The sequence below is a fragment of the Ciconia boyciana genome, chromosome 21, assembly GCF_034638445.1.
Source record: "Ciconia boyciana chromosome 21, ASM3463844v1, whole genome shotgun sequence".
Lineage (NCBI taxonomy): Eukaryota > Metazoa > Chordata > Aves > Ciconiiformes > Ciconiidae > Ciconia > Ciconia boyciana.
The window spans coordinates 5,544,709-5,570,532 of NC_132954.1; the positions used below are offsets into that span (position 1 = coordinate 5,544,709).

Consider the following 25,824-nt stretch of genomic DNA (forward strand, 5'->3'; position numbering starts at 1 on the left):
GAGGCGGCTGAGCTGGCAGCCCGCCCTGCTCCTGTGTTTTAGTGCTGCCCGAGCCTTCTCCCCGCCCTGTGTGGGCAGCAGTGCCGGCAGCTAGCCCACTCGGGATCTGTGCCTGCCACAGGGCTCGGCACCACCGGGAAGGGCAGCTGCCGCGCGTGGCAAGGCCGTGGCCATAAGCCAGGAAGCACAGGAGGCAGCAAGCTTCGGTCATCATTTTTACCAGCCAGGTACAGAGCTCTGAGCAGCTACTCGGCGGCAGAGGGTTGGTTGCTTTTGGTTTGGTTTTTGGTTTTTGGTTTGGTTTTTTTTTCTTACAATCAAAGAAATCAAAATGTGACCCAAGTTTACAGAAAGAGAAATCAAGGCTCTACCCTGGAGCCCAGGGCCTGAAGACCAGCTCGTGGGGCAGCCGGGCTCCCCCTCCACCCTGCGGCCAGCAGGCAGAGAACGGTGCTGGCCAAAAGCCCCCTCTTGCCTTTCCATCAAGGGCCGAGGCCCTGGTCCCTCCCAACCAGCGCCTGCGTCCCGTCCCGCTGCTCCTGCCTGCGCCCCTCCGGGCGCTGCCGTGGCCGAAGCCTTCCTGTTCCCTCGTCCAAAGTGCTTCAATTCCTCACGGGCCCGGCTGGCCGGGAGCAGAGCGGCTCCAGCTCCAGCGTCTTTGGCCCCTGCACTCTTCTCTGCGTGGCTGCTCTGCTCTGCACACGCAAACCAAGCGGCAGCCCGGCAGGGAGGAGGAGCTGGCTCTGGGCAGGGGCCTCGAGTCCAGTAAAAAAAAAAAAAAAAAGGCAAAATAAAGCTGTAGTACTTAGGAAAGTGAAACCAACACCATTTTTGCATAAATATCATCAAGGCCGTGGAGGCTAAGGCTGTTCGCTTCTTGTATTAAGTTAGTTGCCAGTTCCACACTCGTCCATTGACCTGCCCAGGTCCCTGAGAGATTTGGATTCCTGTCCACGGGGGCACCAGTCCTGCAGCTTCGTCCTTCAGGCTGTCTCGCCCCGTCCGTCTGCAAGGCAGGAGGGAAAAGCCCATCAGCCACCCTGAGCCCCAGCTTCCCGCAGCCCCGCCCCAAGTCTGGCCCCGTGGCCAGGCTCTCCTAGCCGTCCCCGTGCCACCCCAGCCCCAACAGGGCCCGTGTGCTGTGCTGGGAGCCTATAGCTCAGGACAGTATAGCTCAGGAGCCTGAGCACCTACAGAGGCATCATCCCCCGGTGGGGCCGAACCGAGCCCCCAACCCACGTACCTTGTGCAGGGAGGCTCTGAGCCGGTGGCTCCGCGGCGTTCCTGCCCTCCATCCCCGAGGCCGCCGTCCCTGCCGGCTCACTCTTAGTCCTGCTCTCGTCTGCCGGCACTGCCTTGGCTTTCCCGTCCGGCACAGGGGAGCCCAGCGCCTCTGCCCCCGGTGCCTTTGGGCTCAGGGGGGAAGGAGCCGGCCCCGGGCCAAGCGAAGGTTTCTTGGCTACTGGAGGGGGAATCTTGCCAGGTTTTCGGTGGGCTTGCACCTTGCCAGGGCCCTGCTGGGTTGCAGCCGGGGCTGCCGAGCGCTGCCCCGAGAAATTCATTAGCTCGGCCACCAAGTTCCTCTTCAGGTCGGCCTGCGCCTCGGGGGACGAGGCCGTCTCGATCACCAGCTTCCTGGAGCTCTTGGCAAAGATGAAGCTGGCAGTGGAGGCCGGCGACTTCTGCCTGGGGGAGAGCTGGCCGTCCCCGGGGGGCCCCTCGGGGCCGGGCAGAGCCGCTCTGCTGCACGGCTGCTTCTCCGCAGCCTCACCGGAGGACAAGGCGGTGGCCTTGAGGTGCACGGCATGGTGGAGCTGGTTCGAAGGCACCGCGTCTTTGGCAGGAGGGGTCTGCCGCGTGGACAGGGACCGGCGGACGGGCTTCTGGGGTGCCGGCCGCTCCTCGGCACCGGCCCCGGCCCCAGCGGGCGGCTCCACGCTCACGGAGCGCAGCCGCACCATCTGCAGCAGCGAGGGCGTGACGATGGGCAGGCTGGCGTCCTCCTTGGGCACGGGGCCACTCTTGCTCCGTGACACCGGCTCCTTCTTGGCGTCTGCCCGGGGGCCGTTGGCCGCTTTCTTAAGGCTGATTTGGGGCGGTGGAGCCGGAGCCGAGGGCGGGGGGAGAGGTGGTGCCGGTGGCGGGGGCACGGTGGCCTCGGGAGGGGGCTCGCTGGGGGAAGGCAGCTGCGGTGCCCCGGCCGGCGGGCCTTGCTGCTGGCTGCGCGAGGAGACAGCAGCCGAGAACGAGGAAGACGCAGCCCCCAGGCTCGGTGCCGCTTTCTGCCCGGCCGCCAGAGCCGGCGTGGCATCGGGCAGGCTGGAGAAATAGGCTTCATCCGGAGGGGGGAAGTCCGCCATAGACAGGTCATGCTCCTCGGGAGCTGGCGGGGGCGGCGGGGGCCAGGCGGTGTCGGCGGGGGCTTCGCTGGCGGCTTGGGGGCTCCCCTCCGCCTTCTTCGCCGGCGGGGGAGGCGGGTGGTAGGCAGGCGGCGGCGATGGTGGTGGAGACTTGCTGCTGTGCTTGGCCGAGGGCTCCTGGCAGGCAGTGCTGGGCGCCTGTGGCTCTGGCGAGGGGAGCAGGGGGCCGGCGGGGGCCGTGGGCTGCTGGGGCTTGGTGGGTGGCGGGGAGAAGGGAGCGGGCACCTTGGGGTGCGGCGGGATGATGAACCGGTCCGAGCGGCAGGGCAGCGTCTCGGGGGGGGCTGGGTCCGAGGCCGAGGAGGAGATGGAGGTGAGGGAGGAGGAGACGGAGAGCGCGGGTGACTGCAGGGAGCAGACCCGGTCTGGCTTCTGGGGCTGAGCCCTGCCCAGGGACACGGATGGGGGTCCCAGCCCCTTGGCGGGCAGCGTGGGCGTCCCGCTCTGGCTGGAGTAGCCGCTGGAGGGGGACATGGTACGGTCAGACCCATCTGGGCAGCTCCACTTGGGCTGAGCCTGGGGCTCCCTCAGCACCACCGTCACCCTGGGGCTGCCCCGGGAGGCCTCAGGGGAGCTGGCACCGGCCAGGCTCTCGGAGCGGAGGCTGCTGGTCTCGCTCAGCGACGACGGGGAGAAGACTTCATCCTCGGCCGTTGGGCTGAAGGGCTCGGGGCGTAGGGACCAGGGCGCGCTGCTCTCCCGCTGGGACCGCCGGTCGGGCTTGGGGGGCAGCCCCAGCACCTTGGGGTCCCCCTCGGCCTTCTGGTGCAGCGAGTAGGTCCTGCGAGGGGGGGCCGGGGGCTTCTTCATCTTCCTGAGGGAGACGCTGCGGCTGGAGGAGCGCTCGCTGACCAGGCTGCCCGTGTCCGAGCCCTCCGCCTGGCTGCTCGTGCTGTAGGCGGGGGACGTCCGGCCACTGCTACCCCCCACGACCAGGAGCCCAGGGGCCGCAGGTGCAGGGCCAGCGGCGGGCTTGGAGCAGGAGCTGGCGAAGCTGGCGGAGCTGTAGATGCTGACTTGGTCGGTGTCGGAGCGAGCCACAGCATCCGCCTCACTGCGCGGCCCTGCCTCGGGCTGCCGGCGGTCGGAGCCACCCTGGGAGGAGATGGTGGAGCTGTTGGAGACGATGGTCTCCGTGGACTGCGAGTGGCTCCAGTTGTCACTGGAGGAGGAGGGCTCGCGGCTGCGGGCGCTGTGCTCTGAGAAACGGGTGAGGGATCGCACCGAGGCCGGGCTGGACGACACCAGGCTGCAGCGGCTCAGTGTCCGCACGCTGCTCCGCGTCAGGGCCACCACGTCCACCATGGGTGGCAGGATGGCGTTGGGGATGATCTTGGACATGTAGGTGCCCTGGGGCGAGATGGACATGACGGGGCTCAGCAGCTCTGGGGTGCTGGCGTTGGTGGTCATGCCTGGCACGGCCAGTGACTTTGGCCTCACCATGGGTGACAGCTTGGCCGCCGTCTTCCTCCCCAGCAATGTGTCGTCGTAGTAAACCCGGTCGATGTGCTTCTGCAGGGCTGTGTCCCCCTCCTCCAAGGCTCCCAGACAGACATGGGCGCCCCTGGGGACAGCCAGTGGCTGCAGCTTCCCGTCGATGGTGGGGATGCGGATGGCATCGCCGGAGACCTGCCCACCATTCAGCAAGGGCTGCAGTGCCTGACTGTCCCCGCGCCCCGCCTGCCCTCGCCCGTCAGCCTCGGGGCGTCCCTTGGCTTCCCGGCTGTTCCGGAGACCTGGGAGCAGGGAGAGACAAACCCGGCGTGATCCCAAGGCAGACGCACCAAGCCAAGGCAAACCGAGCCTGGGCAACGAGACCAGACCCTAAAAATCCCCCCCCTTGCCCCCGACACTTACCCAGCTCCTTCTGGACATGCTGGGGGATGCCCAGCACCGTTGTCCTCCTCTCCTTCTTCTTCTTGCCAGCCCTCTCTGAGGATTTGGGAAAGGAGTCATGCGGTCGGAAGGTGGAACCTGCAAGAGGCATGAGCAGGTCCAGCCGGCGTGAGGGGGGCTCTGGCCAGGGCATCCCCAGCAGCCCCAGCAGCCCCCCACTGCCGGAGATGCTCCAGGACAAGCCGGGCTCAGGCGCTCGGCACAGCCTGGAGAGGCACCAGCAGCTGCCGAACAGCCGCGCAGTCTGAGCAGGGAGGAGACGGTGTCTGTCCGCCCGTCCGTCCCCCTCGCCCAGTCCCAATGCTCTGACTCAGCCAGAGTTGCGCTCTTCTCTCCAAGGGCCCCCAAATCCCCACACTGGCTCGTGGCCACGCCAACGCAGAGCCCAGCTTTCCTGCCGCGTGCCCCAGCCCCCCTCAGACCCCCTCGGCTCGCATCGCCTGGCCCCCCAGCCTGGTACCTTTCCGCTGGATCATCTCGGAGCGGATGGAGAGGGCGTCCTCAGAGGTGCTGTCCGTGGCACAGGAGGCCGCCCGGCTCCGGAAGGACACGCTGTCATCCTCCGAGGATGCACAGGACTGCATGGGCAGAGAGCGGGCTCAGGCGGACCCCGGGCTGCGGGGACGGAGCTGCCCCGGCCCCCACCAGGCCCCTTCGCCGCCGCAAACTGACTCCGCAGCCCAGCGCTGCCGAGACAAAAGCTTCTCCGAGGGCCAAAGGCTGAGTCAGCCACGCCGGCATCCAGAGTCCTCCCACCAGGAGCGGGGCCGGGAGCAGCCCCAGGGACCCCGCATGGCCTCGCAGCCCCTCGGAGAGCAGGCAAGCTGGGGTCCGGCCCGCCGGAGGAGCACCTGAGGGAACGGCCAGCCTTGCTGCTGTGCCAAGCCAAAAACCGTCCCATGGCTGCGCCCAGCCCTGCTGAGACCCAAAACCCCGGGGCTGGAGGGCTGCCGCGGCTGGGAGAGGGGTGCAGGGCTGGGGCAAGCCAGGGGATGGGGACAGGGATGCACCCCGCAGCATGTGTGTGCCCCCCTGGGCACGGCCAGCGGCACGGCCCCACGACGGGCACGGCTTTCGGTGCCCCCCCACCCCTCCAAAGCATCTCTCAGTGCAGGCGGAGGTTGGGATGAGACACATCAGCGTGAACCACCACCCAACCCCTCCGCCACGCCGCTTTGAGCCAGCCCCGCTCCCCCCGTGGCTCTGCCCTCCCGGGGGCTCCTGGCCGCCCGCTGCCAAGGGGTTAAGGGGGCCGAGAGCCAGCGGGAGGCAGCGGCTTGAGCAAACACGGGTGGGTGAGGTGCTGGCAGCGGGGTCAGAGCCCGGGGAAGCGGCAAACCCCAGCTCAGCCAAGAGAGTGGGAGTTTCTCCTCGTCAGCAGCCAGGGAGGGGCCCGGCCATGGGGCTGGATACGGCCGACGGTCCCTGTTGCACCGCCCCGTCACCCCACCTCGCTCGGGGCTGCCGGGGGACACCAGTGGGGTGGGAGGGGCGGCACGGAGGGACGCGGGCACGGTGGGGGTCCCCGGGCAGAGCCCCATGAGGCAGGGCAGGCCATGCCGAGGCTGAGGACAGGGAGGGGGACAGGGTCTCGTCACGGGGCAAAGGGGATAACACCAAGGGACGCACAGCCCCTTCCCGCCCCACAAACCCCCCGGCCATGGTCCTGCAGCCTCGGCTGGTTCCCCATCTGCCCCCAGCCCCCAAATGCCACCCAGGGGGGACAGCGGGGCCACCCCGTGTCCCCTCACACCCAGGGCACCCCGAGAGCGCTGCGGGGCAGAGCCGGCTCCTCGGCAGGGCTCACCTGGAGGCTGCTGGTGTCCCCGTGGTCCCAGGCACTTTTGGTCTGCTTCTGCTTCTCTGCGGAGGGAAGGCAGGGGGTAAATCCCTCCGGGGGAGCCGGGGGAGCCGCCAGCCAGCGAAACGGCTGCCGAGTCCGGCAGCGCTGCCCGCACGCCCCAGCCACCGCTGCCAGCCCCGACGCTGGACTCTGGTCAGCCCCACTGCACCGCCCCTGCAGCCCCGCCAGCCAGGAGCTGGGGCTGGCCGGCTGCGTCCTCCACCATGTCCCCAGGCCACCCCAGGGCTGGGGACACCTACCCTGGTGCTGCAGGGACTTCAGTCCCTGCTGGGCCTGGTTGTGCAGCTCCTCCAGGTGCGGGGGCCGCGTGCTGGGGAAGAAGACGTTGTCGGGGCATTCCTCGCCCGCTGTGTACTGCACGCTCAGCCGCTTCTCGGCCTCGCCCTTGGCAGCGCCTGCGGAGACAAGAGGGGTCAGCTTGGCTGGAGGGACACGGCCGCGCTCCCACAGACTCACCCCCACCCACAGGATGTGGCCCCAGCGAGCCAGGAGAAGCGTCGGGCGGTGACAGCCGGCCTGAGGTGACGTTATCCCGCTCATCTCTGAACCGGGTGCTGGAAACGCCATGTGAGAAATCGTCTCCCGTGGCTTTGCCCGGCCGGTCGATATGCCGGAGTCGGGCTGTCTCCACCGCGAAGCCGCAGGGTTTTCTCCCCGCTGGCTGGAGCGGAGCTGGGGCACGGCACCGCTCCCCTCCCCAGCACCTTCGTTAGGAGCAAACGAGGCAGCGAGTTGTGCGGGGCTGTGGGCGGCTGAGCAGAGAAGGGGCAGCATGGGGGGATTAAACGAGGATAGAAAGGCGATGATTTTCCCTTTGGAGGGTTGCATCATGCCCAGGCCTTGCAAAGCACCCCAAGAGCAGGGACTCACCCCACGCCCAGGCAGGCTGGGAACTGCACAGACGAGGGAAACTGAGGCGCAGCCTGGTGCAGAGACCCCAGAGGACCCGAATCCCCGCTCTGAGCCCCCTGGGTGCTGCAGACCCCGTATGCCATGCCAGGGCTGGCACAGGGCCCTCCACGCCCCATCTCGCAGCCCCCTCCCCACAAACCATGGCCAGCACCCCGGGGTGCCCACGACCAGCTCCGAGCGCTCGCTGGGGGCTGCGCCCAGCCAGGGCACCGCAGCACCGCGGGCACAGCCCTGCCTGCTCCTGCCTGCACGCTGCCGCCTGCCGCGAAGCCTCAAACTCTTCCTGCCTGGAAAAAAACAACTTGAGGCTGAGGAAGGGAAGGGCGAGCACAGGAAACCGGCAGGGCCGGCGGCAGCACCCCAGGGAGACGGGCACCTGCTGCTCAGCATCGCCGGCGCCACGCACCCGTCCCCTATCCCCCGTGTCCCCCATCCCCTCCCGGCCAGCCTGGCCAGGCAGCGAGGCGGCCACGCTCCGGCTCCGGTGCACAAAGGAGCAGGCCCCGAACAATGGAGCTGGCCCGCCCTGCCGCGCCATGCCACCACGCCGGCCTCTGCCTCCACCGGCATCCACCGGCACCCACGGCACGGTGAGACGGCGCTGGGGGCACGGCCAGGCCGGGAGAGCGGGTGGCGGTGCAGGGGACCCCTGTGCTGTCCCCCTGCAGGGGACACAAGACACCCACAGCCCCCCCACCATCATGTTCCCCTTCCCCTAAGCCCTTTCCACCCCCAATTTCGGCAGCCCCTCATCCGACACCCCCCCCCCGGCACGCTCGGAGCCGCCTTCCGGCAAGAGGAGCGCAGTAATCTATTCCGTTAACTTCCCGGCGGACGAGGCTGGGGCTGGGGTGACCTTCCCTGCCCTCCCCCTGGGATGGCAGCCCCCCCTGCCCACTGCGGGTGGGCGAGCGCCGGGCAGGCAGGGGTCCTGGTAGGCAGGGGTTGTGTAAGGACAAGGCGCTGCTCTCTCCCTCCCGCTCACTCACCCTTCTTCTTGAAGAAAGCCAGAAGCGAGGAGAGGTTCCTGCCCATGAAAACCACCATGGTGGCCGGGGAGAGGGTCTGGTCCCCGCGGGAGTGGGGGCTCCGCTGCCCCCCGCGGAGGCTCTGCCTATTGTGCCGGGGCGGATCTCGCCCAGCCGAGTGCCAGCAAGGCGGATGCCGGTGGCCCCCAGCTCCCTCTCTCCGTCCTCATCCGCGCGGGAGGAGGATGCTCGGCTGGGCGAAGAGGCTCCGGCGCAGCTGCACGGGAGAAGCCTGACCCCGGGGACGGCTGCGCGGCGGCAGGAGGGGACAGCCCCAGCTGCGCCCACCGTGCTCCTCGGTCACGGGAGGAGGAGAGCGGGGGCCCCTCCTCTGGCCTCCCCGCTCTCCCCGGCCCTCCCGCCTCCTCCCACGCATGGCATGGCCGTCAGGGATCCGTCCTGCTGGGCTCAGGGCCGGGATTTCCCCAACTCCCCGCTCTTGCATCCCCCCAGGACCCTCCTCGCCTGCTCCCCACTGGGCACAGCATCCCCGCAAACCAGTTGCTCGCTTCCACAACAGTGTGGCCAACTGGGAGGAGCTGGGAGGCTTTTCCTCCGGCGAGCATCGGCCCTTGGGATGTGGCACAGCGCAGCCGACGGTGCTGGCGTTCCCCCTCCTCGTCCGTCTCCGGTGCCCCCCGGCACCCAGCGCCCACCGCAGCCCTGCCAGGGACAGCCCTGCTCCTGGCATGGCTCAGCCCGCAGCAGGAGGACATGAGCCATCGTGAAGCAAAGGGCATTTGTCCTTAGGGACAGGGCATCCAGCATGGCTACGTCACGGTCACAAGAGCTGGCGGCACTGCAGGAGAATGAGGTCTCAGACCAGTCTAACCAGTAGCTCCAGCTGCTGGCACGGGGACACGTGAAGGCAGGGGCAGAAATGCCAGGCGGTCAGGCACTGGCACGGACCGTGGCACAAACGGCCACTTGTCCGCACCGCATGAGGTGCTGCGTGCTCCCGGGGCGGTGGGTGCCGGGGAGCCCGGTGCCATCCGGCAGGCAGCAGGCAGGGGATGCCCCACGCAGAAGGGGAATTCGCCCTGTCTGTCAGCCCCGGGTGCCCACCCCCTCAGGGAGCTCCATCCCTCCCATCTCCAGGTGTTTTGCCCCAAAAGGTGAAAAGCTGCCAGTATTTACCCAGCAGGCAGGGCCGGCCTCACGCCAGCCGGGAGCCGACGTGTCAAACCCTCCTTCCCCTGCCCTGCCAGCTCCCCACGGGCTGCGCTCAGGGTTTGTTGCAGCAGGACAGAGGTCGGGCTGCAGACAGAGCAGCGTCACCCAAAACAGCGAGCGAGGGTCCCATCAGACCCCGGGCATTGAACGTGCAGCCCGAGGGACGGTTTGACCTTGCAAGGGGCACCTCTGCGTCCCCAGCCAGGCAGCTCTGGGCTTAGGGAGGATTTCTTCCCCTGCATCTCCTACATGCCCATAACAGCAAATATAAGCAGCGCCCTGCAGCCCCTGCTATGCGTAACCCAGCACCCTGCCTCCAGCACGGCCAGGATCGGCCCCGCTGCCCACGCGCTCACCCAGAAGGTGCCGGCGGCTGCAGGCAGACGCTCCCCAGCTCTTTTCACAGCGCAAGTGGAAAAGGGACATAATTAAAGGGCTGAGGATGCACAAAGCGGACAGCCACGTGCTGCGCTGAACGCTGCCCTCTCCTCTCCGGGCAGCCCGTCACGAGCCCCAGCGAGGGCCGCGGCCGACAGCGGGCAAACGCAGCCGAGAGCGATGCCAGGTCCAGTCCCCCGGCATGGCACGTCCAGCTCTGCCTGCACGGATGAGGCTGCACCCCGGACCCCCCCAGCACAGCACCAGCAGCTCTGCGAGCCCCCGTGGGTAAAGGGGGACAGTCCCCCCTGTGCTGCCGGTCCAGGGCCCAGCCACAGCTGAGCTTCGGCCCCGCAGATCTGCTGATGGCAGCACACATGGAAGCCGGTGCCCGGGGCTGTAAGGACATTCCCAGGTGCCAGCCAGACAGCCCATCCCTGCTCCTCCGCCCCGTACGTGGCCCATCGTCCCCTCAAGACCGTCCCTTGCTGTCGGAGACATGCGTCCCTCTCCTGAGCGCGACACCCCTGCAGCTCGGGGCAGGACGAGCTCAGCAATCTGGCTGCGATCACCCCAAGGATGACCCAGGCAGGACACCGCGGCCACCGCCCAGCCGGGGCAGGAGCACTGCCTGGCCATGGAGGAGCCTCGTGCCGAGGGCTGACACCGGGGAGCACAGCAGCGCGTGAAGAGCGGTCTCCACTTCTCCTCCAAGTCCCTGCAACCTTCGCCACCACGTCCTCCTCACCCGGATGGCCTCGCCCCAGCTCTGTCAACACACGGCAAAACCTGCTGCAAAGGGACTGGAAAAGGAGGGAGAGAGGCCTGATCCCGCGGCAGAGGCTGCAGATCTTGGTGGGCTGAGGAAGCTGCCACAGCTGCAGCCGGTGCCGGTAGCAACACGCCCGGTCAGAGCTGGCGTCCCGTCCCTCGTGCATTCCTTGCGACGCGCCCTGGATCGCCCCGTCCCCTCCAGGCTTGGCGGCATTGATCTGACACACGTGCCTCGTCTGCACATGGCAGTGGGATCCTCCCAGAGAAGGAGCCGGAGGCCTCTCGGGGTCGGGCACTCTCTCAAGGATGGTCTCCCTGCCTCGGAGCTGGTATCTGCCACTACCAGTGCCAGGGATGGGCTGGAGGGAGCAAAGCATCCCCACAGCAAGGCAAAGTGACAGGAAGGGGCAGGGAACCCCCAGCACCCCGCCTTCAGCTCTGCCTGCTCCACTCTGTGCCGGCAGAGAGGGGCTGGAGGGCACCAGGGTGGGAATGGGAACGGCTGCACAAGGGAGAGACGGGAGCTGAGACCCCAGAGGAACACGGCTGGGGCCATACGGCCCTGGTCTGGCGACGCCGCAAGCGGGATACGGTGCCGGCCCAGCTCCCTCCCAGAGCTGGCTTAGCCACGGTGCTGCTCTTCATGAGGGGAGAGCCGGAGGAGGAAATCCTGGCTCCTGTCCCCCTCCTCGCCAGGCCTGGGCCTCCCGCAAGCAGCAGGTTTGGCCGGACTCCGCTGCAAACATCCATCTCTGCCTGCACAGCACTGCCCTGACTTGCTTTCTCCCTGTGCAGCGGCGGGTCCTGCGGCAGGAGGCAGGGAACAGGCAGCGCAGCTCCCTGCCCGCCCCTTCCACCACCACTGACTCACCGGAGAAAAATGGGGAGGAGGGGGGAGCTGGCAGGCGGGAGGGAAGGGGCTGCGAGGTCCCCAGGAGAGGAAGGGGAGGAGAACCTGCCTGCGTGTGTCCTCCTGCTCAGTGGGATGGAGATCTCGCCTCCCCTCTCCCAGCAGCTGGGACGGTGCAGAAGGCAGCGAGAAGGCAGCGAGAAGACTCCCTGCCCCTCGGGGTTGATGCTCTCCCACCGCTTTGGGGCTCCTTCCCCCCACGCTGCTCCCCGGCATTGGCCAGCACCGTCCAGGCATGCACCCAGGCTTGGGGACCGCTCTGCTCCCCGCGCTGGAGAGGGGGCAAAGAGGCAGTTCCCTGCGGATGCCGTAAGCGTGGGTAACCCCAGTGGGGTGCACCGTGAACCCCAGCCCCCAGAGCCCCAGGGAGCAGCCAGCACGTGGACGCCAGCACGGCTGCGAGAGCCCCCCGTGCCCTGCTCCAGCATCCAGCCCCTCTGCTCCCTCCGAATCCGCCTCTCCCACTGCAGCACGGCCAGCCAGCTCCCCAGCTGGCAGGGTGGCACAGGCAGCCCTGCCGGCACCTCCCTGTCGGGAGCAACGCCACCTCTTTACGAGCCCGAGCCCATCCATCTTTCCCCTGGGCCCATCACCTCCGCTCAGGCAGCTCCGTGGCCCCAGGTGGGACCTGGCACCCACCCGTGCCACCCTGCCCTGCCCTGCCCTGCCTCTGCTCCCTGATTCTCAGCTGGCGAGGGAGGCTGGGGGGGCCGGGGACCGCAGCCCTGCTGGAGGCAGCCACCCTGGCCACCCTCACTTCCCAAACCCTTGTTGTCTCTGCACAGGACTCGTGCCCTGGGACACGCCGCGGGACCACGCTCTCTCCAGGCAGAATAAGAGCACAATAATATTTACTGTGGCTCCAGCCACGCAGCCCCCCGCCGCCAGCCCAGGGGCTGCAGCCTGCCCTCGGCTTCACTTGGGGGCTGCTGCTTCAGCCAGGAAAACATCTCCGCAAAGCAAATAAACACGACCCGATCTGCACTGCTGGCTCGACTCTCAAACACGATCCCACGCAGAGGCAGGAATAAAATTAATTTCAAATGGGAAAACAAACTCGAGTCGGTTTCTTCCTCTAAATCGTAGTGTAGAAAACTGCCCTGCATCGCCCCGGCGAGCCAACGGGCCACGGCAAAGGAGCCAGTGCAGGGTGAAACCCCCCTTGGAGGAGAGCCATCGCTCGGCCAGCCCGGCCAGCCGCCTCCGGCCATGGCCGCTGTCATGGCAGGAGCACACCTGGTTGTGCAACAGGGCTGCGCTGCAGCAACTTGGCCCTGACCTCGGCTGCTGCCCCACGCGTGCCCCACAGGCAGCCCCTGTGTTATTGCGGACCCTGGGCGAAGGTCCGGCACCGCGGAGGGAGGCAGGACCACCCCGATGCCCGGTTGCGCCCCGCTCCCATCCCTGGCCCCCTGTTCCAGCCCAGCGAGCCTCCGTCCCACCACATCCCCACCCTGCACCCGTCCCCTCCCCAGAGAAGCCACCAAACAGGTTTGAAGGTAAATAACAGCCTTCCCCGGCCAGGATCCGGATCCGGGCGGGAACAGCCCAGATGGGGAGCACAGGGCGGGAGAAGGTGACGGGCAGAACCTCGAGAGCAACGTGGGGCTGCGGAGGCAACGCCGGCGGCACGTGCAGCCGGGAACGAGCCACCGGCACCTCCTCCCTCCCCAGAGCTATGCCAAAGTCCACGGCTTTATTACAGCCCTGCTTCACCTTCCCTCAGCGTCCTCTCCTCCAGCTCCCATGCACGCTGCCGCCGCGGCGCCTGCGCGGTTCCCTGCCGCGGTGCTCGGAGCTGGCTGCGTCCCCACAGCGCGTGCCGTCATGCCCGGCGTGTTTGCAGGGTACCGAAGGTGCTCTGTAAATGGCAGGCGTGCCTGTCACAGCAGGTACTTGGCTCCATGCAGGAGCAAATCCAGGAGACGGATTAGGGACAAGACCTTGCAGGTTTTTCCGTGCACGGATCCACCGTCCTGCAGGCAGCACCCAACCCCGCTCCTGCCCGCGGATCTCTCGCTCGGCAGCGCTGGCAGGAGGCGGCGAGGAAGCGCCGAGGAGCTGCCAGTCCTCCACCTGGGATGGAGACGGACACAGCGATGCGGGATGAGGGGAGGAGATGGGAGAGGAGCTGTCAGATGGGGCTGGGGCTGCCACCAAAATGGGGCGGGGGGATAACCAGAGCAGAACGGCAGGTCCCATCCCTGCCTCTTGGTGACGGGGTGCCTGCCAAGCGGGCACGGCCCGGCATGTCAGAGCCGAGCGCTGGAGGCAGCTGCCTGCCCGGGACACCCACAGATCACCTCCTCCCCTGCTCCAGGAGCAGGAGGGGGCAGCGGGAAGGGCTCAGCCCTCCCAGCCAGCAGCAGGATGCCGGCAGGCGAGTCCGGCAGGCCGGTGTGCCGGGCTGGCGGTGCCCGGAGAAAGCGCCTGTGTAAATCTCGACGCGTCCCCCGCTGGGGCGGGCCCCTGCCCTTATCTGCTCCCCTGGCTGTTTGCGGAGCCGGCCCAGCGTGGGTCTGGCACGAAGAGCAGCTGCGAAGGAGAAAGACGCCCAGAGCTGCTCAGACCACCCCGGAGCTGCACGGCAAGAGCCGGGGCTGTCGAAAGGCTCCATCACCGGCCCCCTGGCCAGGGCAGGCACTGGTGTCCGCTGCTGGGGGGACCACAGGTCACCCCTCGCCCCAAACCTGCCTCCCCTCGGGGCATTCGCCACTGCAACCTGCCCCGGTGCCCACCGATGGGGACGTGGGTGGGTACCAGGGGACCCCACACCCAGGGAGCCCCACACCGGCCGCAGCCGCATCCCCGCTGACTCCGCGGGGCGCAGCCTGGCCGGCCGCCACGTTCCTCCACCCTGACTCAGCAGGGCCCGGCGGGGCCGTCCAGATAAGGAAGAGATAAGAGGCTTCGGTCTCCCCGGTGCTCAAGGACCTTCCCCGGCAGCTCCCGCCAGAGACGAGCCCGGGGAGCAGAGGCAGGGGATGCGCCCCAGAGCAAGCCGGGCCCCGCTCCGGCACGGGGTCAGGGACGCGCGGGTTTGGCACTGGCGAAACGGAGCGGGGAGGCCCAGGCAGAGAGCGAGGCGGCAGGGAGCAGGTTGCAGGCAGCTGCCTGCAGCAGGCAGAGCCATGCCAGCAGCCCTCGGCCATGCTCCCGAGGCTCCTGCCCGGCCAACCCTGTCCCTGGAGACTGCTGCTCTGGCCCTTCAGGATCAAAAGGCAGGGGGTGCCCACGCCGCCCCGTGCATGGCAGAAGCACAAAGGCAGCTGCCGATGCCTGCCTGGGCCTGACCTGCCGGCACTGGGCATGGCGGAACCAAACCGGTGCTCCCAAGCAGCCGGGGATGGGAACTGGGATGCTGGTCCAGTTGCCCGCGATACACAATTAGCCTCTGACCCAAAATCCAGAAGCACCCAAGGGTCTCCCAGGGTCTGGGTGAGGGATGGGGCCGAGACAAGAGCGACCACGGGGTCCTGTCCGGCGGGTGCCGGTGCACCCTGCCCCCAGCCGGTGATCCCGGCTGCGCCCTCCGAAATGCTGAAGCGACACAATGCAAATTCTTTCGCTTTGTGGCCGCCGCGCCGTTGCCATGGAGCCGCCGCAGAGAACAAACACAACTCGCCCCATGTTTTCTCAGCACCTTCCACCCCACGGCCTTCAGCCCCAGCGCTGGCCCTTGCCTCGCAGGATCTGCCCTGGCTGTATTGCACGGTCCCACGTTGTACCCATTTTGGGGCATCCGAAACGGAGTGGGGCTTCTCCCGGCCAGCCCTGGGGAAGGGCAGCAGCGGTGGCACGCATCCCCCGGCAGCCCTGTGGTCCTGGTTCAGGGACCGGCAAGAGACACCCAAGCCTGGTGCGGGAATGGAGAGGGGACAGGGGTCTGGATGGGGACAGCACAAGGAAAGGGCAAGGACTGCACCAGGGATGCTCACACGAGCCCCCAAACTCCCTCTCCCGGGGAGGCGGCTCACCCCATCGCCTGCACCGCCGCGGTTCAGGACGTAGGCAAAGGGACGGCACCTGGCAGAGCCACGCGCGGCAGAGAAGAGCTGGAGCCTGGCTACGACACAGCCTGGCCGGTGGCACCCAGCCTGTCCCGCACGGGGACCACAACAAGAGGATGACTTCAGCCGAGAGGAGGCCGCAGCCAGCCGGCAAGGAGAGACGGACAGCAGAGAGCCTGCGGCGAAGGAGATGCCATCCCTGCACAGCCATGGGCGATTGGTGTAACCGCTCCTGCCTCAGTTTCCCCAGGTGCCGAGCAGACGCTGCCGGCCGGGGTGTTTCGGCACCCTCTCCCGTGTGCCCGTGGGGTCTCCCCATCCCGGCCCCTGCCTCTCCAGGGCAGTTTCGCTTGGCGCGGTCGCTCCCCAGGCCTGCGAGGGGTTGACTCCAGACCCTGCTTACCCTGCAGACAGCTCGGCTCACTGCACCTGGATCCCACGGGGCTGGCAGGAGAAAACCGCTCGGTTCCCACCACCCCGGACCTGCTAACCGCGCTCCTACCGACCCCGGACCCCTGCCCACACACCAGTCAGGTCCCCTCCTCGGCTCAGGCCGGGCTAAGGGACTTGGGGACAGTTTAACAACATCAGCGGGGAAATCGGCAGCCCCAGGATGGGGACGACGTTGCTGCGAGAGACCTTCCCCACTCTCACCACCCCACTGCGATGGATGGACTGCGGAGGGAGCTCACCGGGACTGGGCACCCCCCGGGGCTGATGGTTCAAGACGTGGGTCCGGGCTGGCGTGGGACCCTTTCCTCCGCTCCCCGTCCCCACAGAAAAGAGCTCCCCCTGCCCCCTGCCTCCTCCTGGGCTTTTCAGCTGCATCCGTTCAGCCGGAGCATAAAGAAGCGGAGCAATTGGTGCACAGACAGACAGACAGACGCGCGCAGAGCGAGGGGGGCAAGCTGCGCAGGACGGATGCAGGGGGGGCACCCCGGTGCTCTCTGCAAATGCTCCCAGATCTGCCACTCCCCGGGACGCAGCAAGGGAAACTGAGGCACGGGATGGGAGCGGAGGCCGAGGAGGAAGGTGACGCCGGCAGCCCTGGGTCCCTGCTCTAACTGCTGGGACGCCGCTTAGAAAAACAAATTGGTAACTAATTCAGCGGATGATCTCCGTCCTGATAGCGCAGGCGAGCCGACGGCTGGTCCCCGGCATGTCGGCACAGCCCCTGCGTGCAGCCGGAGATTCTTCCCCAGCTCCGGCACCTGGGGTCAGAGGGCCTGATCCTGCCCCCTCCAGCACGGGGAGGGCAGGGAGAGCGAAGCTACCGGCCGCGGTGGCTCAGCTCCTGCCCAGCCCCATGCCAGGGGCAGAGCAGAGGCAGCAAACTTTCCCGGCACGATCCCCCCAAAAGGCCCCGAGCCAGGGCCCCCCGCAGCCCCTCCCCGGGCAGCCCCATCGCTCCTACCTGCCCCTGGCTTCCCAGCGCGGCCGAAGGGCCAGGAGGAGCCGGCCTTGACGCCCGCTGGGCTCCTCTTGCGGTGCGCGTTGCCCATGAGGCTGCTCTCGCCCTCCACCGCGGCCGGGTGGAGGAGGCCGGGGCGCTACATGGCAGAGCCGAGCGGGCTCCGGCGTGGCCCCGGCGGCTGCGGGAGACGAGGGCTCTCAGCCACCGGCTCCCATCCCTCCGGCTCCGGCGGAGCTCAGCTCTCGCAGGCGGCTGTGCTGGAGCCAATGGTACAGGCAGAGAGGAGGGGCCTGCCGGGATCGCCCGTCGGATCCCACGGCACCCTTCCAGCCCCATCCCTCCGGCAGGGACGTGTGGGTGCCGCAGCCAGGCCGAGCGGGCAAGGGGAGACCCCCGGTCCCCAAACATCCCCAAACATGGGGACAGCTGGACATGGCGCTTGCCTCCGGCCCCACTCCCACCTCCCCTGGAGTTTACCACGCTCTGCTGAGCCCTGGCCACCGCCATTTCTGCCTGTCCCTGAGCATAGCTCCGAGAAACGAGGCTACGACACCCCCCCCCCCCATGTCCTGGGGGTCCCAGCCCCACGGGGACACCCCAGCCAAGCCTGGCACTGCGCGGCCAAGGCTAGAACAGGACTTCCAAGGCTGGAGCACAGCACCCGAGGACGCGGGCTGGGTCCGGTTGTTGCCCAACCTCAGGGCGAGCGCCCACACGCCCGTAGGTGGATGTTAACCCCCTGCCGCCCTCTCCACGGTCACTCCTGTCTCTGGGGCAAATCACAGCCGGGCGAGCCACGAGGATATCTGCATCCATGTCAGCTCGCACTGCCGGCACCTCCTTCCCATGCCCTTCCCGGCTGCACCCCGGCTTCTCCCCGCTCCGGACCCTGCTCCAGCTGCATGGGGTTTTGCAAGCGTCGAGCCGGCTGGGGCTGGCAGGGGAAGGGCAGCTCGGTGCACGGGCAGCACCGCTCCAACGGCTGCCCACGCTGCACAGACAAGCCCCGCCACTGCCCGTCCTGAAACGCATACGCCAGCCTGCCCCCTCCAAAGCCCAGCTTTCCCTCCTGATTTTTAATTATAACATTAAATGCTGCGAGGGCAGGGAGGGGTCAGCTGGCCAGGCGGTGGGCAATTCCTGCTGGCAATGTTTATGTTCCTTAGGTGATTCATCGAAGACTGGGATAAAGAGGAAGGAGGGCTTTGTGGGAACGGCACAAAACTGGGGAGGTGATGCAAAAAAAACCCCAAAAAACAACAACAACAAAAAAATCAACTGGCAGCTTTGTCCTGACCTCCCAAGGTGATTGGCAATAAAATAATCTTTGGATTTCAGTCTCCTTCTCCGCAATGGAAATATTGATGGTTCAGTTTCTCAACAGCTTGGTTTGCTGCCCGAAAGGCACGCTCGGCGGGGCAGAGACCATCTTGTGCCACGGACGGTGCCTGGCACCAGGACAGCTGTACCAGTGTCCCCGCGCGTTCGCTGCCCTGTCTGCGGTGGGAGCTGTTAAGGGAATGGGGGATCCAGTGGGAAATTATTCCCTGTTTCCCATTAGTGGCTGTACCCAGTTCAAGGCACGGCCTTTCCGTCTCGGGACAGCTGGGATTAAACAAGGTCACGGTCACAAGTGCAATAGGTCTCTGCCCAGTGACTGGGGGAGATGATTTTTCTCCCAGGCTGCAGGATTCAGGTCGGCCAGGGGCATCTCCAGCCCAGGACAGGGCTTCCTCCCGCTGCCCAGCACCTCCCGGGCCTCCTGGGGATGTACAGCCCCTTGCAGGAGCTCCAAAACAGGGTGCATGGACTCCCCAGGCCGCCCAGTCCCCCTCCCCGGTGACACAGGGGGCTCCTCCGCAGCCGTCCACAACGGCTTTCCCAGTGAAGCACTTTTATTCCTCTCCCTGCAAGAAAAGGAGAGGCTGGAGCCTGCGACACTGCCCTAGATACAGCGAGACACTTCCCCCTCCGCTCCCAAAACAGACGCCCTCGGTGCCAGCACCTGCCTAGCGAACGCAGCCACCGCCGGCACCGCAGCTTCACCGCCCCCGGCCGCAGCAAGCCGCAGCCTCGGAGGTGCTGAGGGGGCTCCGAGAGGGAGCCGAGCCCCGAGAACCCAGCAAAGTCCACGTGTGCCATAAATATCAAGGGGCTAACAGGGTAACTCGCAGCCACGTGTGGCAAGCCAGCTTCAGCTCCTCCTGGGTCCCACGTTTCAGTCCCTGCCGTAGCTGGGGGGCTAAGAGCAGCACGGGCAGCTCCAGCATCTCCGCAGACCCCACTTCAACCTGCATCGCTGCTTCGGGACACAAACCCCTCTGAAACCCGTGGACAGGCTGCACTGCCAGCCGGCTGCTCTCATCCTTCATCCCAGACCTGGGTTTAAAGCGCTGCACCCAGAAATCTGCTTGGAAAGCATGGCAGGGGAGGGGAAGCATTCGCAGCTTCCCCAGCATGCAATTCCCAGTACAGCGGACAGGCTACAAAACCCAGTTGTGGAGTGGCTGGTGAGAATGGGGGCAAGAGACTGGGGGCAGGAGATGCTGACTCCAGGCAGAGTCTCTTCTCCAGGCCAGAAACACCCAGTTTTATTCATTGAGAGGACTCTGATAACAGCAAGGAGCTAGGAGCCGGGGGCAAGCTGCTCCTGAGATACAGATCTCGTCATCACGGCGTGACTGCTTCAAGCACATCTGATCCTCCCAAAGTCACACGCTCCCTCGGTCAGACCGGCCAGCCCAAGCGCAGGGCGGCAGGGACCCCCCTGTGCTGGCACGGGGGAAGGATCCATCCCTCCCGGAGTTTTCTAAACCTGATCCAGTGGCCAAGCAAACACGGAGCGGGAGCTGAGCTGCCTGAATGAGAAAGGAATTCAGCCCTTGTTCCCTTCACAGGGAAGTAAAGCTCAGCGAGGCAAAGGTAACACAAAAACCCCCTTGAGATCCCCAATCATTAACAGAAATACATAACCAGAAAGGTTTCAAACAATTTCCTGCTCAAGCCAGAGTCCAGGCCCGCTCTGCTGATGACAGCTCCAGCCCGCAGAAGCAGAGGGAGCTCAGCTCCCTGCTCTGGGTAAGGTATTTTTTATCCGTGCACGGCAGGAGCCATGGGGACCAGCCCAGGGCTCCGGCTCCCGCTTGGCAGGTAAATGCTTTTTCACTTCATCGTTGCCTAGCTCTTCACCTTCCTACGGCTTATGTTCCCATCGCTGCTGGAGTCAAAGTCAATGATGATATTGTCTTATGAAATAAGACCTTCCTTCTGAAGAGAAATATGACTCTGGCGAAATAGTTTTATCGGATCTTATGGAACGTTATTTGCAAGAGTAATTCTTCCAGTTGTCTCCAGGTGGAATAGCTGTGGTTGCAGACACACCTCTCTTTGTTCGCAGAGCCGCTCACCGTTGCCAGTTCAGGCCAGCCAGGGGATTCCTGCTGCTCACATTTTCTGAAGTGTCACTCTTTGCCTTTTGCAGATTAACAAATTCGTTCCCACACACGCACGGAAACAATCCCAGGGAGCGGGAGGTGCGGGGGCAGCAGGCAGCAGTGCCTACACCTCTCCTCCCTCCTTCAAATTGAGAAGCTCAGGACTAAAACACAAAGCCTGTGTTTACACCAAACCACGTGCCACGCAGCAGCAGAGGACAGAGGAAATCAAGCGGCCGGGGAGATTTCACATCTCGGTTATTATCAGAGCAGCACGCAGGGACGGCCCAGCCCCAAATTGCCCCAAGGACTCACGTGCACCTCCACCACCCCACGGCGTCGAGCCCGGTGCTGCCAGCGCGATCCCCACCGCAGCCCAGCCCCTGCCACTCGCTGCCGCCGGCTCACCACGCACACGGCAAAGCCACCCCGCACGGTTTACAACAAGCGCTTGTTAACATTATGAAGCAGCTGTGTGCATTTAAAGCTTTATTTTTAACATCACAGTGAACCCCCCCCCCAGTCAGGAAACCTGTTGCTGCCGGACTAAGCTGGCATCAAAAGGAAAAAAAAAAAAGCCAACCCTAATTTAATATTTCTGGAACATCAATTCCTTTACTTCATCGGGGAATTAAGAAGAGTATTGCGAAACCCGGATAAGGCAGTAGCCAAAAACCGGACTAAAACCACTCGCAGGCAGCAGGACTCCACCGCCGCAGACTCGGGGAGCCCGGGGAGCGGAGCAGGCTCGCTGCTGCCGTGCCGCTGAGGGTTAACAGGCTGCCTTCATCCGGGGGGCTGCAGGCAGCGCTCACAGAGGAGAAGGAAAAGCTTTCAGCTTTCTTGCTCCCAGCTTCCACCAGGAAAAAGCAGCCACATGGAGCAAACCGGAGCTGGCCGAGCACCCCAGTTCCTTGCTCCATGTTAGACCCTCGGTACAGCCCAGCCGCTCTCCCCGCCTCGGTTGCCATCCCAGGGGTTAATCGCTCCTCGGCCCCCAGAGCTTATTGTGGAAATAAACATGTTAGGAAGTTCACGAGGTGCTGGGATACCACGGGGATGAGGCCACGGAGGTGCTCAAAGCAGACGGGCTGTGTACAGGTAAAACAGCCTGGGGCTGGCGGCCACTGCACGCCCCGGGACGGGGTGTTACAGCTCGCAGCAGGAATTATCTCGCGGCAAAGAGTTGCACCGGCATAACAAGGGGACGCTGCAGCCAGCGGAGCCCGTCCGCCCAAAGAGGGCAGAGCATCCAGTTGGGAAACGGGAGAGGACTCAGCTTCCAGCTGGGATGGAGCCGTCCCCCGCTCAGCATAAAGCTGCTGGTGTTCCCCCCCGGAGAGGTGGCCTGAAACTCGCCCATGAGCAGGATTACTGCGTCTTTCCTCTACACAGCTCAGCTGTTTGAGCAGCCAGAGATGGGATCTCCGATTAGATGGACCCACGGGTTTGATCCAAAGTGGAAATGCTTTCATCCTCCTGCTCCCATGATTTCAGTGCCGAGCAATTCCAGCCTCGCTGACACCCAGGTCGTGAACGGGCAGATGCCCAGGCTGAGGAACTAGTCCTGACCCGCGTCTGCCCACGACGGCTTTCCTTCCTCCCTCCCCGCTGAGCCATCCCAAGACCCTGCACGGCCCTTCCCCACTTCCCCGCAGCCCGGATGCACCGGGGATGGTCGGAGATGCCCTGTCCCCCCTCCATGACCTGCAGGAACAGCAAGATGACGGGCCGGGTCATGGGCCTGACCCAAACCACCCCTCGGCACCGCGCAGACACAGGGAGAAAGCCGAGGGCACCCAGAGCCTACAAGGACCTGCTGAAGCTCTCCCCCCTCCCACAGCTCCCAGCTGATGTTTGGAAAAATTCCCAGGCTGGGGCAGAGCCCAGCTGGCTCCTGCCGCGCGAGGGCTCGTGGTGTCGGCAGCGAAGCCGGTGCAGCCTCTGGGCAGGTCAGAGCTGCACGCGGCAGTGGCCAACGCTGCCAGCTCCAGCGCTCAGCCCCGCAGCCGCAGCCACCCTCGGAAAGCGGCTGGCACTCAGCGCTGCCGGAGCCATCGCTCCTTCCATTTCCACAGCTCAGCCCAAACTGCCGCTCGAGACATCCCGATCCCCGTCACACAGGGAAACGTTGTCCCCCATCTCGTGGGGAAGGATGCTGGTAACCCCGGCGTGCGCTGGCAGCATCCTGAGGACGCTCGCAGCCGCAGCCGGGCCGGAGGCGGTTAAGCAGGGTGGGGCTCCCGGCGCACTCTGCCCGCTGGAACCGCGCAGGGAGGTTGCACGCAAGCTGCAACCGTTGCACATCCCACGCTGCTTCCCCACTGCACGCCACCGAGCAAGCGGCGATGCAGTGGAACGTGGCACCTCCTGGCCCTGCACGCACCAACAGGGATGCCGCAGGCTGCCAGCACAGCCGCAAGCACAGCCTGGAGGGGAAGGGTCCTGCAGCCCCGGGGCCGGCCATGGCACTGCGCAGCCCCTCCATCACCAGCATGGACCGCGGCAGACAGGCACTGAGGGCCGCTCTCCCGGACATGGGGATATCTAATCGAATGGCGTGGCAGCAGCGCGGTGACGGAGCCCCAGCTGACACGAGCTGCAGGCTGCTTCGGTGGGGTTGTGCTCACGGTGGACGGCGTGGCAAATGGGCTGGAGGTCCCCAAGCTGTGACCCTGATGGGCAGTGACTTAGCATTTCGAGGATTAGCTGGTGAACGTTCCAACTTTAGGGGAAAAAAAAAAAAAGGGACGGCAGAGCTGCTGGGGGCGTTTCTGCACTGCAAAGAGGAACATCACATGCTCCAGCACATCTCATTTTTTCTGCTCAGGTTTCAGCGTCGGGCTGTGGCAGCGGTGTCCACGCGCGGTAGGCCAGGAAGGAGGCACCGGCAGCATCCGATGGACGTGCTAAGCAGAGAGCCCGGCCTCTTCCCAAGACCCTTTTGCCTTTCCACGGCCACTCCTCTCTTATCACAGATCTCTGTGTGGTTCTCCAAGCGGTAAACGTGCCTGCATGCAGTCCTGGATGCCTGGAAATTCTCTCCCCAGGGCAAATCAAGGAAGAAAGTCCCAGGCGACAGCATCCGGCTGAGTTTGGATGCTGCAGAAGCAGCCTCTCCCTTGGCAAGAGCGTGGTGACGTCCCCACCGGAGGTGCCCCGCAGGGAGGGCACCAGTGCGACGCAGACGATGTCCCCGATAGCACGGGGTGGGAGAGGCTGAGCGCTTCTCTGCTGCATGGGGTGATACCTCTAGTGACTGCTGCCTCGCCAGGACACCTACTACTGCAAAACGGCCGCGCCGAGGAGACGAGCATGACCAGACACGCCACCACCCATCGCTCTGCTGAAGGTCCCGGCCCACGGGAAGCTGGGCTGAGCCCACGGATCCCCATAACATGGCCCCAGGGCAGCAAAGAGAGAGCACCCGCAGCACCTTCCGCTGCAGGATCGTCCTGGTCAAGGTGACAGGGACGTGGCTGGGTTACGGAGGCAGCACCCTACAAACCGGCCGGGGCGAGCGCCCTATCTAGGACAGGAAGGGCCACACCTGGAGCACACAAACACCCTGCCCAGGACGAGGAGGAGGAGGAGGCAGTGGCTGGCGTCCCTCCAGGTTTTCCTCAGCCCCGGTGACCTTCTGAGTCAGCGGAGAGAGAACTTACCCAGTGAACCGGCACCAGCCCTCGGGGCAGGGGCGAGATTGCACTGGGGACTGCCGGATCCGGCCTGCTGCTGCGGCCACCTCAGCCGCAGCCCCCATGGCCACCACAGCCCCCGTGGCCACCGCAGCCCCCGTGGCCACCACCACCAGGGCCACCACCTCCTTTATCCCCCTTCAGCCACCTCCGCTGACACCACGGCCAGCGCCTCCACCCCTCCTGGCCACCACCACGGCCAGCGCCGCTGCCCCTCCTTGGCCACCGTCGTGACCCCTCCTTGGCCACCTCCACGGCCCCCACCTCGTCTCCTTTTCAGCCACCACTGTGACTCCTCTTTGGCCACCTCCACGGCCACCACCTTGCCTCCTTTGCAGCCACCACCGTGACCCCTCTTTGGCCACCTCCATAGCCACCACCTCCACCCCTCCTTGGCCACCACCGACACCCCTCTTTGGCCACCTCCACAGCCGCCACCCCACCCTCCTTGGCTTCCACTGTGACCCCTCCTCGCCCGCTCCCACGGCCACCGCTGTGACCCCTCCTCGGCCACTGCCATGACCCCTCCTCGGCCACCACCTCGAGCCCTCCTTGCCCACCACTCCAACCCCTCCTTGCCCACCACCACCACCACCCCCCCCCCGGCCCCTCCCCGCCCACCTCCGCAGCCGCCGCTCCCCCGCGGCCCCCTCACCTCGTCCCTCCGCCCCGGCCGGGGGGCTGCCGCCCTTCCGCCGCCGCCGCCGGCCGCGGAGCCAGCTGAGGGCCCGCCGCAGCGAGCCCGCCCGGGCCTTCCTCCGCCGGGGGGGAGCCGCCGCCGCCGAGCCGCCGCCGCCCGACTCCGGCTCCCGCTCGCCGCCCGCCGCAGGTGCAGCCTCGGCGGACATGGCCGCGGCGGGCAGCGCCCCGCACCGCCCCGCACCGCCGGCAGCCGCTGCCCATAGGGCCGGGCCCGCCCGGCTCCGGCTGCAGCCCCGGCCCCGGCCCCGCTCCGGGCTCCCGCCGAGCGCCCGGCGCCGACGGAAAGTTTCTGCGGGGCGGGGCCGGGCTGCGGGAGGCCCCGCCCGCACCGGCCCCCGCCCCCCCCCCCGCCCGCCCGCAGGTGGCCCCGGTGGCGGGGGACGGGGACGGGGGGGGGACGGGGGGGGGCTCCTGGCCGCGGCGGGGCGGGGCCCGTCCCCTTGGTGCCACCGGTGTGTCTCCGGGGCGAGTGCCGGGGGTCCCCAAGCTGTGCCCGCCCCCCGCCGGGTCCCGGCTTTGTCCCCCCGGACCCGCACCCTGCGGGGGGGGAGCACGCGGGGACAGCCGGGGGCTGCTCTCGCCCCTTGGGACCCTCCGTCTCTCCCCCGACACCACCCATCCCGCGGTGCTGAGCATCAGCGGGAGAGAACCGGAGCAGAATAGCGTGTGCGGGACCGGAGCAAGGCATTACAGCACCGTCACCCCCCCGGAGTGGCGTCCCGCAGAGCCGCGGGGGTGGCTGTCCCTGTCCCCAGGAGACGAGCCAGGGCCAGCGGCTGTGTCCTGCCCTTGCCCTCTCCCCACAGCCACCACCGGTTCCTCACCTGACGGGCCCGAGGGTGACGCTTGCCGTGTCACCGCCGATGGCAGCGCCGAGGGGGGGGACACGGCGCTCCCAAACAGCAGCCGACCTGGGCGTACCTGAGGCCACCGACACGCTCCCGTGAAACACCCTGTGCCACGCTGCTTCTTGTTGCTAATAATAAATCAGTTCCTGAAAATGAAATGACATGGGGGGGTGGGAGTTCAGCCGCTTGACGTGGCTCTGCCAGCCTCTGCCTGCAGCCGAGAGCGCGCCTGGGAGCTGGCCCGGGAATGGCAGCGGCTCTCATAAAAGATTTCACCGCTTGCTACAAGCCTGCGTTGCTCAGGAGCATGACCACGCAGATCTGGCTGCGAGGGGACAACAAGATGCACGAGGGCCTGGGCCG

At 66.4% G+C, this 25,824-nt stretch overlaps 1 protein-coding gene across 4 annotated transcripts; it reads right to left on the bottom strand.

Annotated features, from left to right (window-relative positions):
• Positions 1-211: 211 nt before the first annotated feature.
• On the bottom strand, positions 212-24,896 carry NHSL3 (NHS like 3). Of its 4 annotated transcripts, none has more exons than XM_072885302.1 (7): positions 24,567-24,896; positions 6,420-6,575; positions 6,124-6,179; positions 4,777-4,894; positions 4,278-4,394; positions 1,244-4,156; positions 212-1,006 (listed from the first exon to the last, which is right to left on the bottom strand). In XM_072885302.1, the coding sequence occupies exons 1-7, from the start codon at positions 24,757-24,759 to the stop codon at positions 984-986; spliced, it is 3,576 nt and encodes a 1,191-aa protein (XP_072741403.1). In that variant the 5' UTR covers positions 24,760-24,896; the 3' UTR covers positions 212-983. The 4 variants fall into 4 exon arrangements, with proteins under 4 accessions (XP_072741403.1, XP_072741401.1, XP_072741402.1 ...); XM_072885300.1 differs by lacking the exon at positions 24,567-24,896 and adding an exon at positions 16,780-16,890; XM_072885301.1 differs by lacking the exon at positions 24,567-24,896 and adding an exon at positions 8,082-8,457.
• Between the last annotated feature and the right edge of the window lie 928 nt (positions 24,897-25,824).

Excerpts from the sequence above, each read along its gene's own strand:
- NHSL3 (XM_072885302.1), bottom strand. The coding sequence starts at position 24,759 with ATGTCCGCCGAGGCTGCACCTGCGGCGGGCGGCGAGCGGGAGCCGGAG. Across the intron at positions 4,895-6,123 it reads GGGACACCAGCAGCCTCCAG|TCCTGTGCATCCTCGGAGGA; the intron begins GTGAGCCCTGCC and ends CTGCCCATGCAG. Across the intron at positions 4,157-4,277 it reads GCATGTCCAGAAGGAGCTGG|GTCTCCGGAACAGCCGGGAA; the intron begins GTAAGTGTCGGG and ends CCCTGCTCCCAG.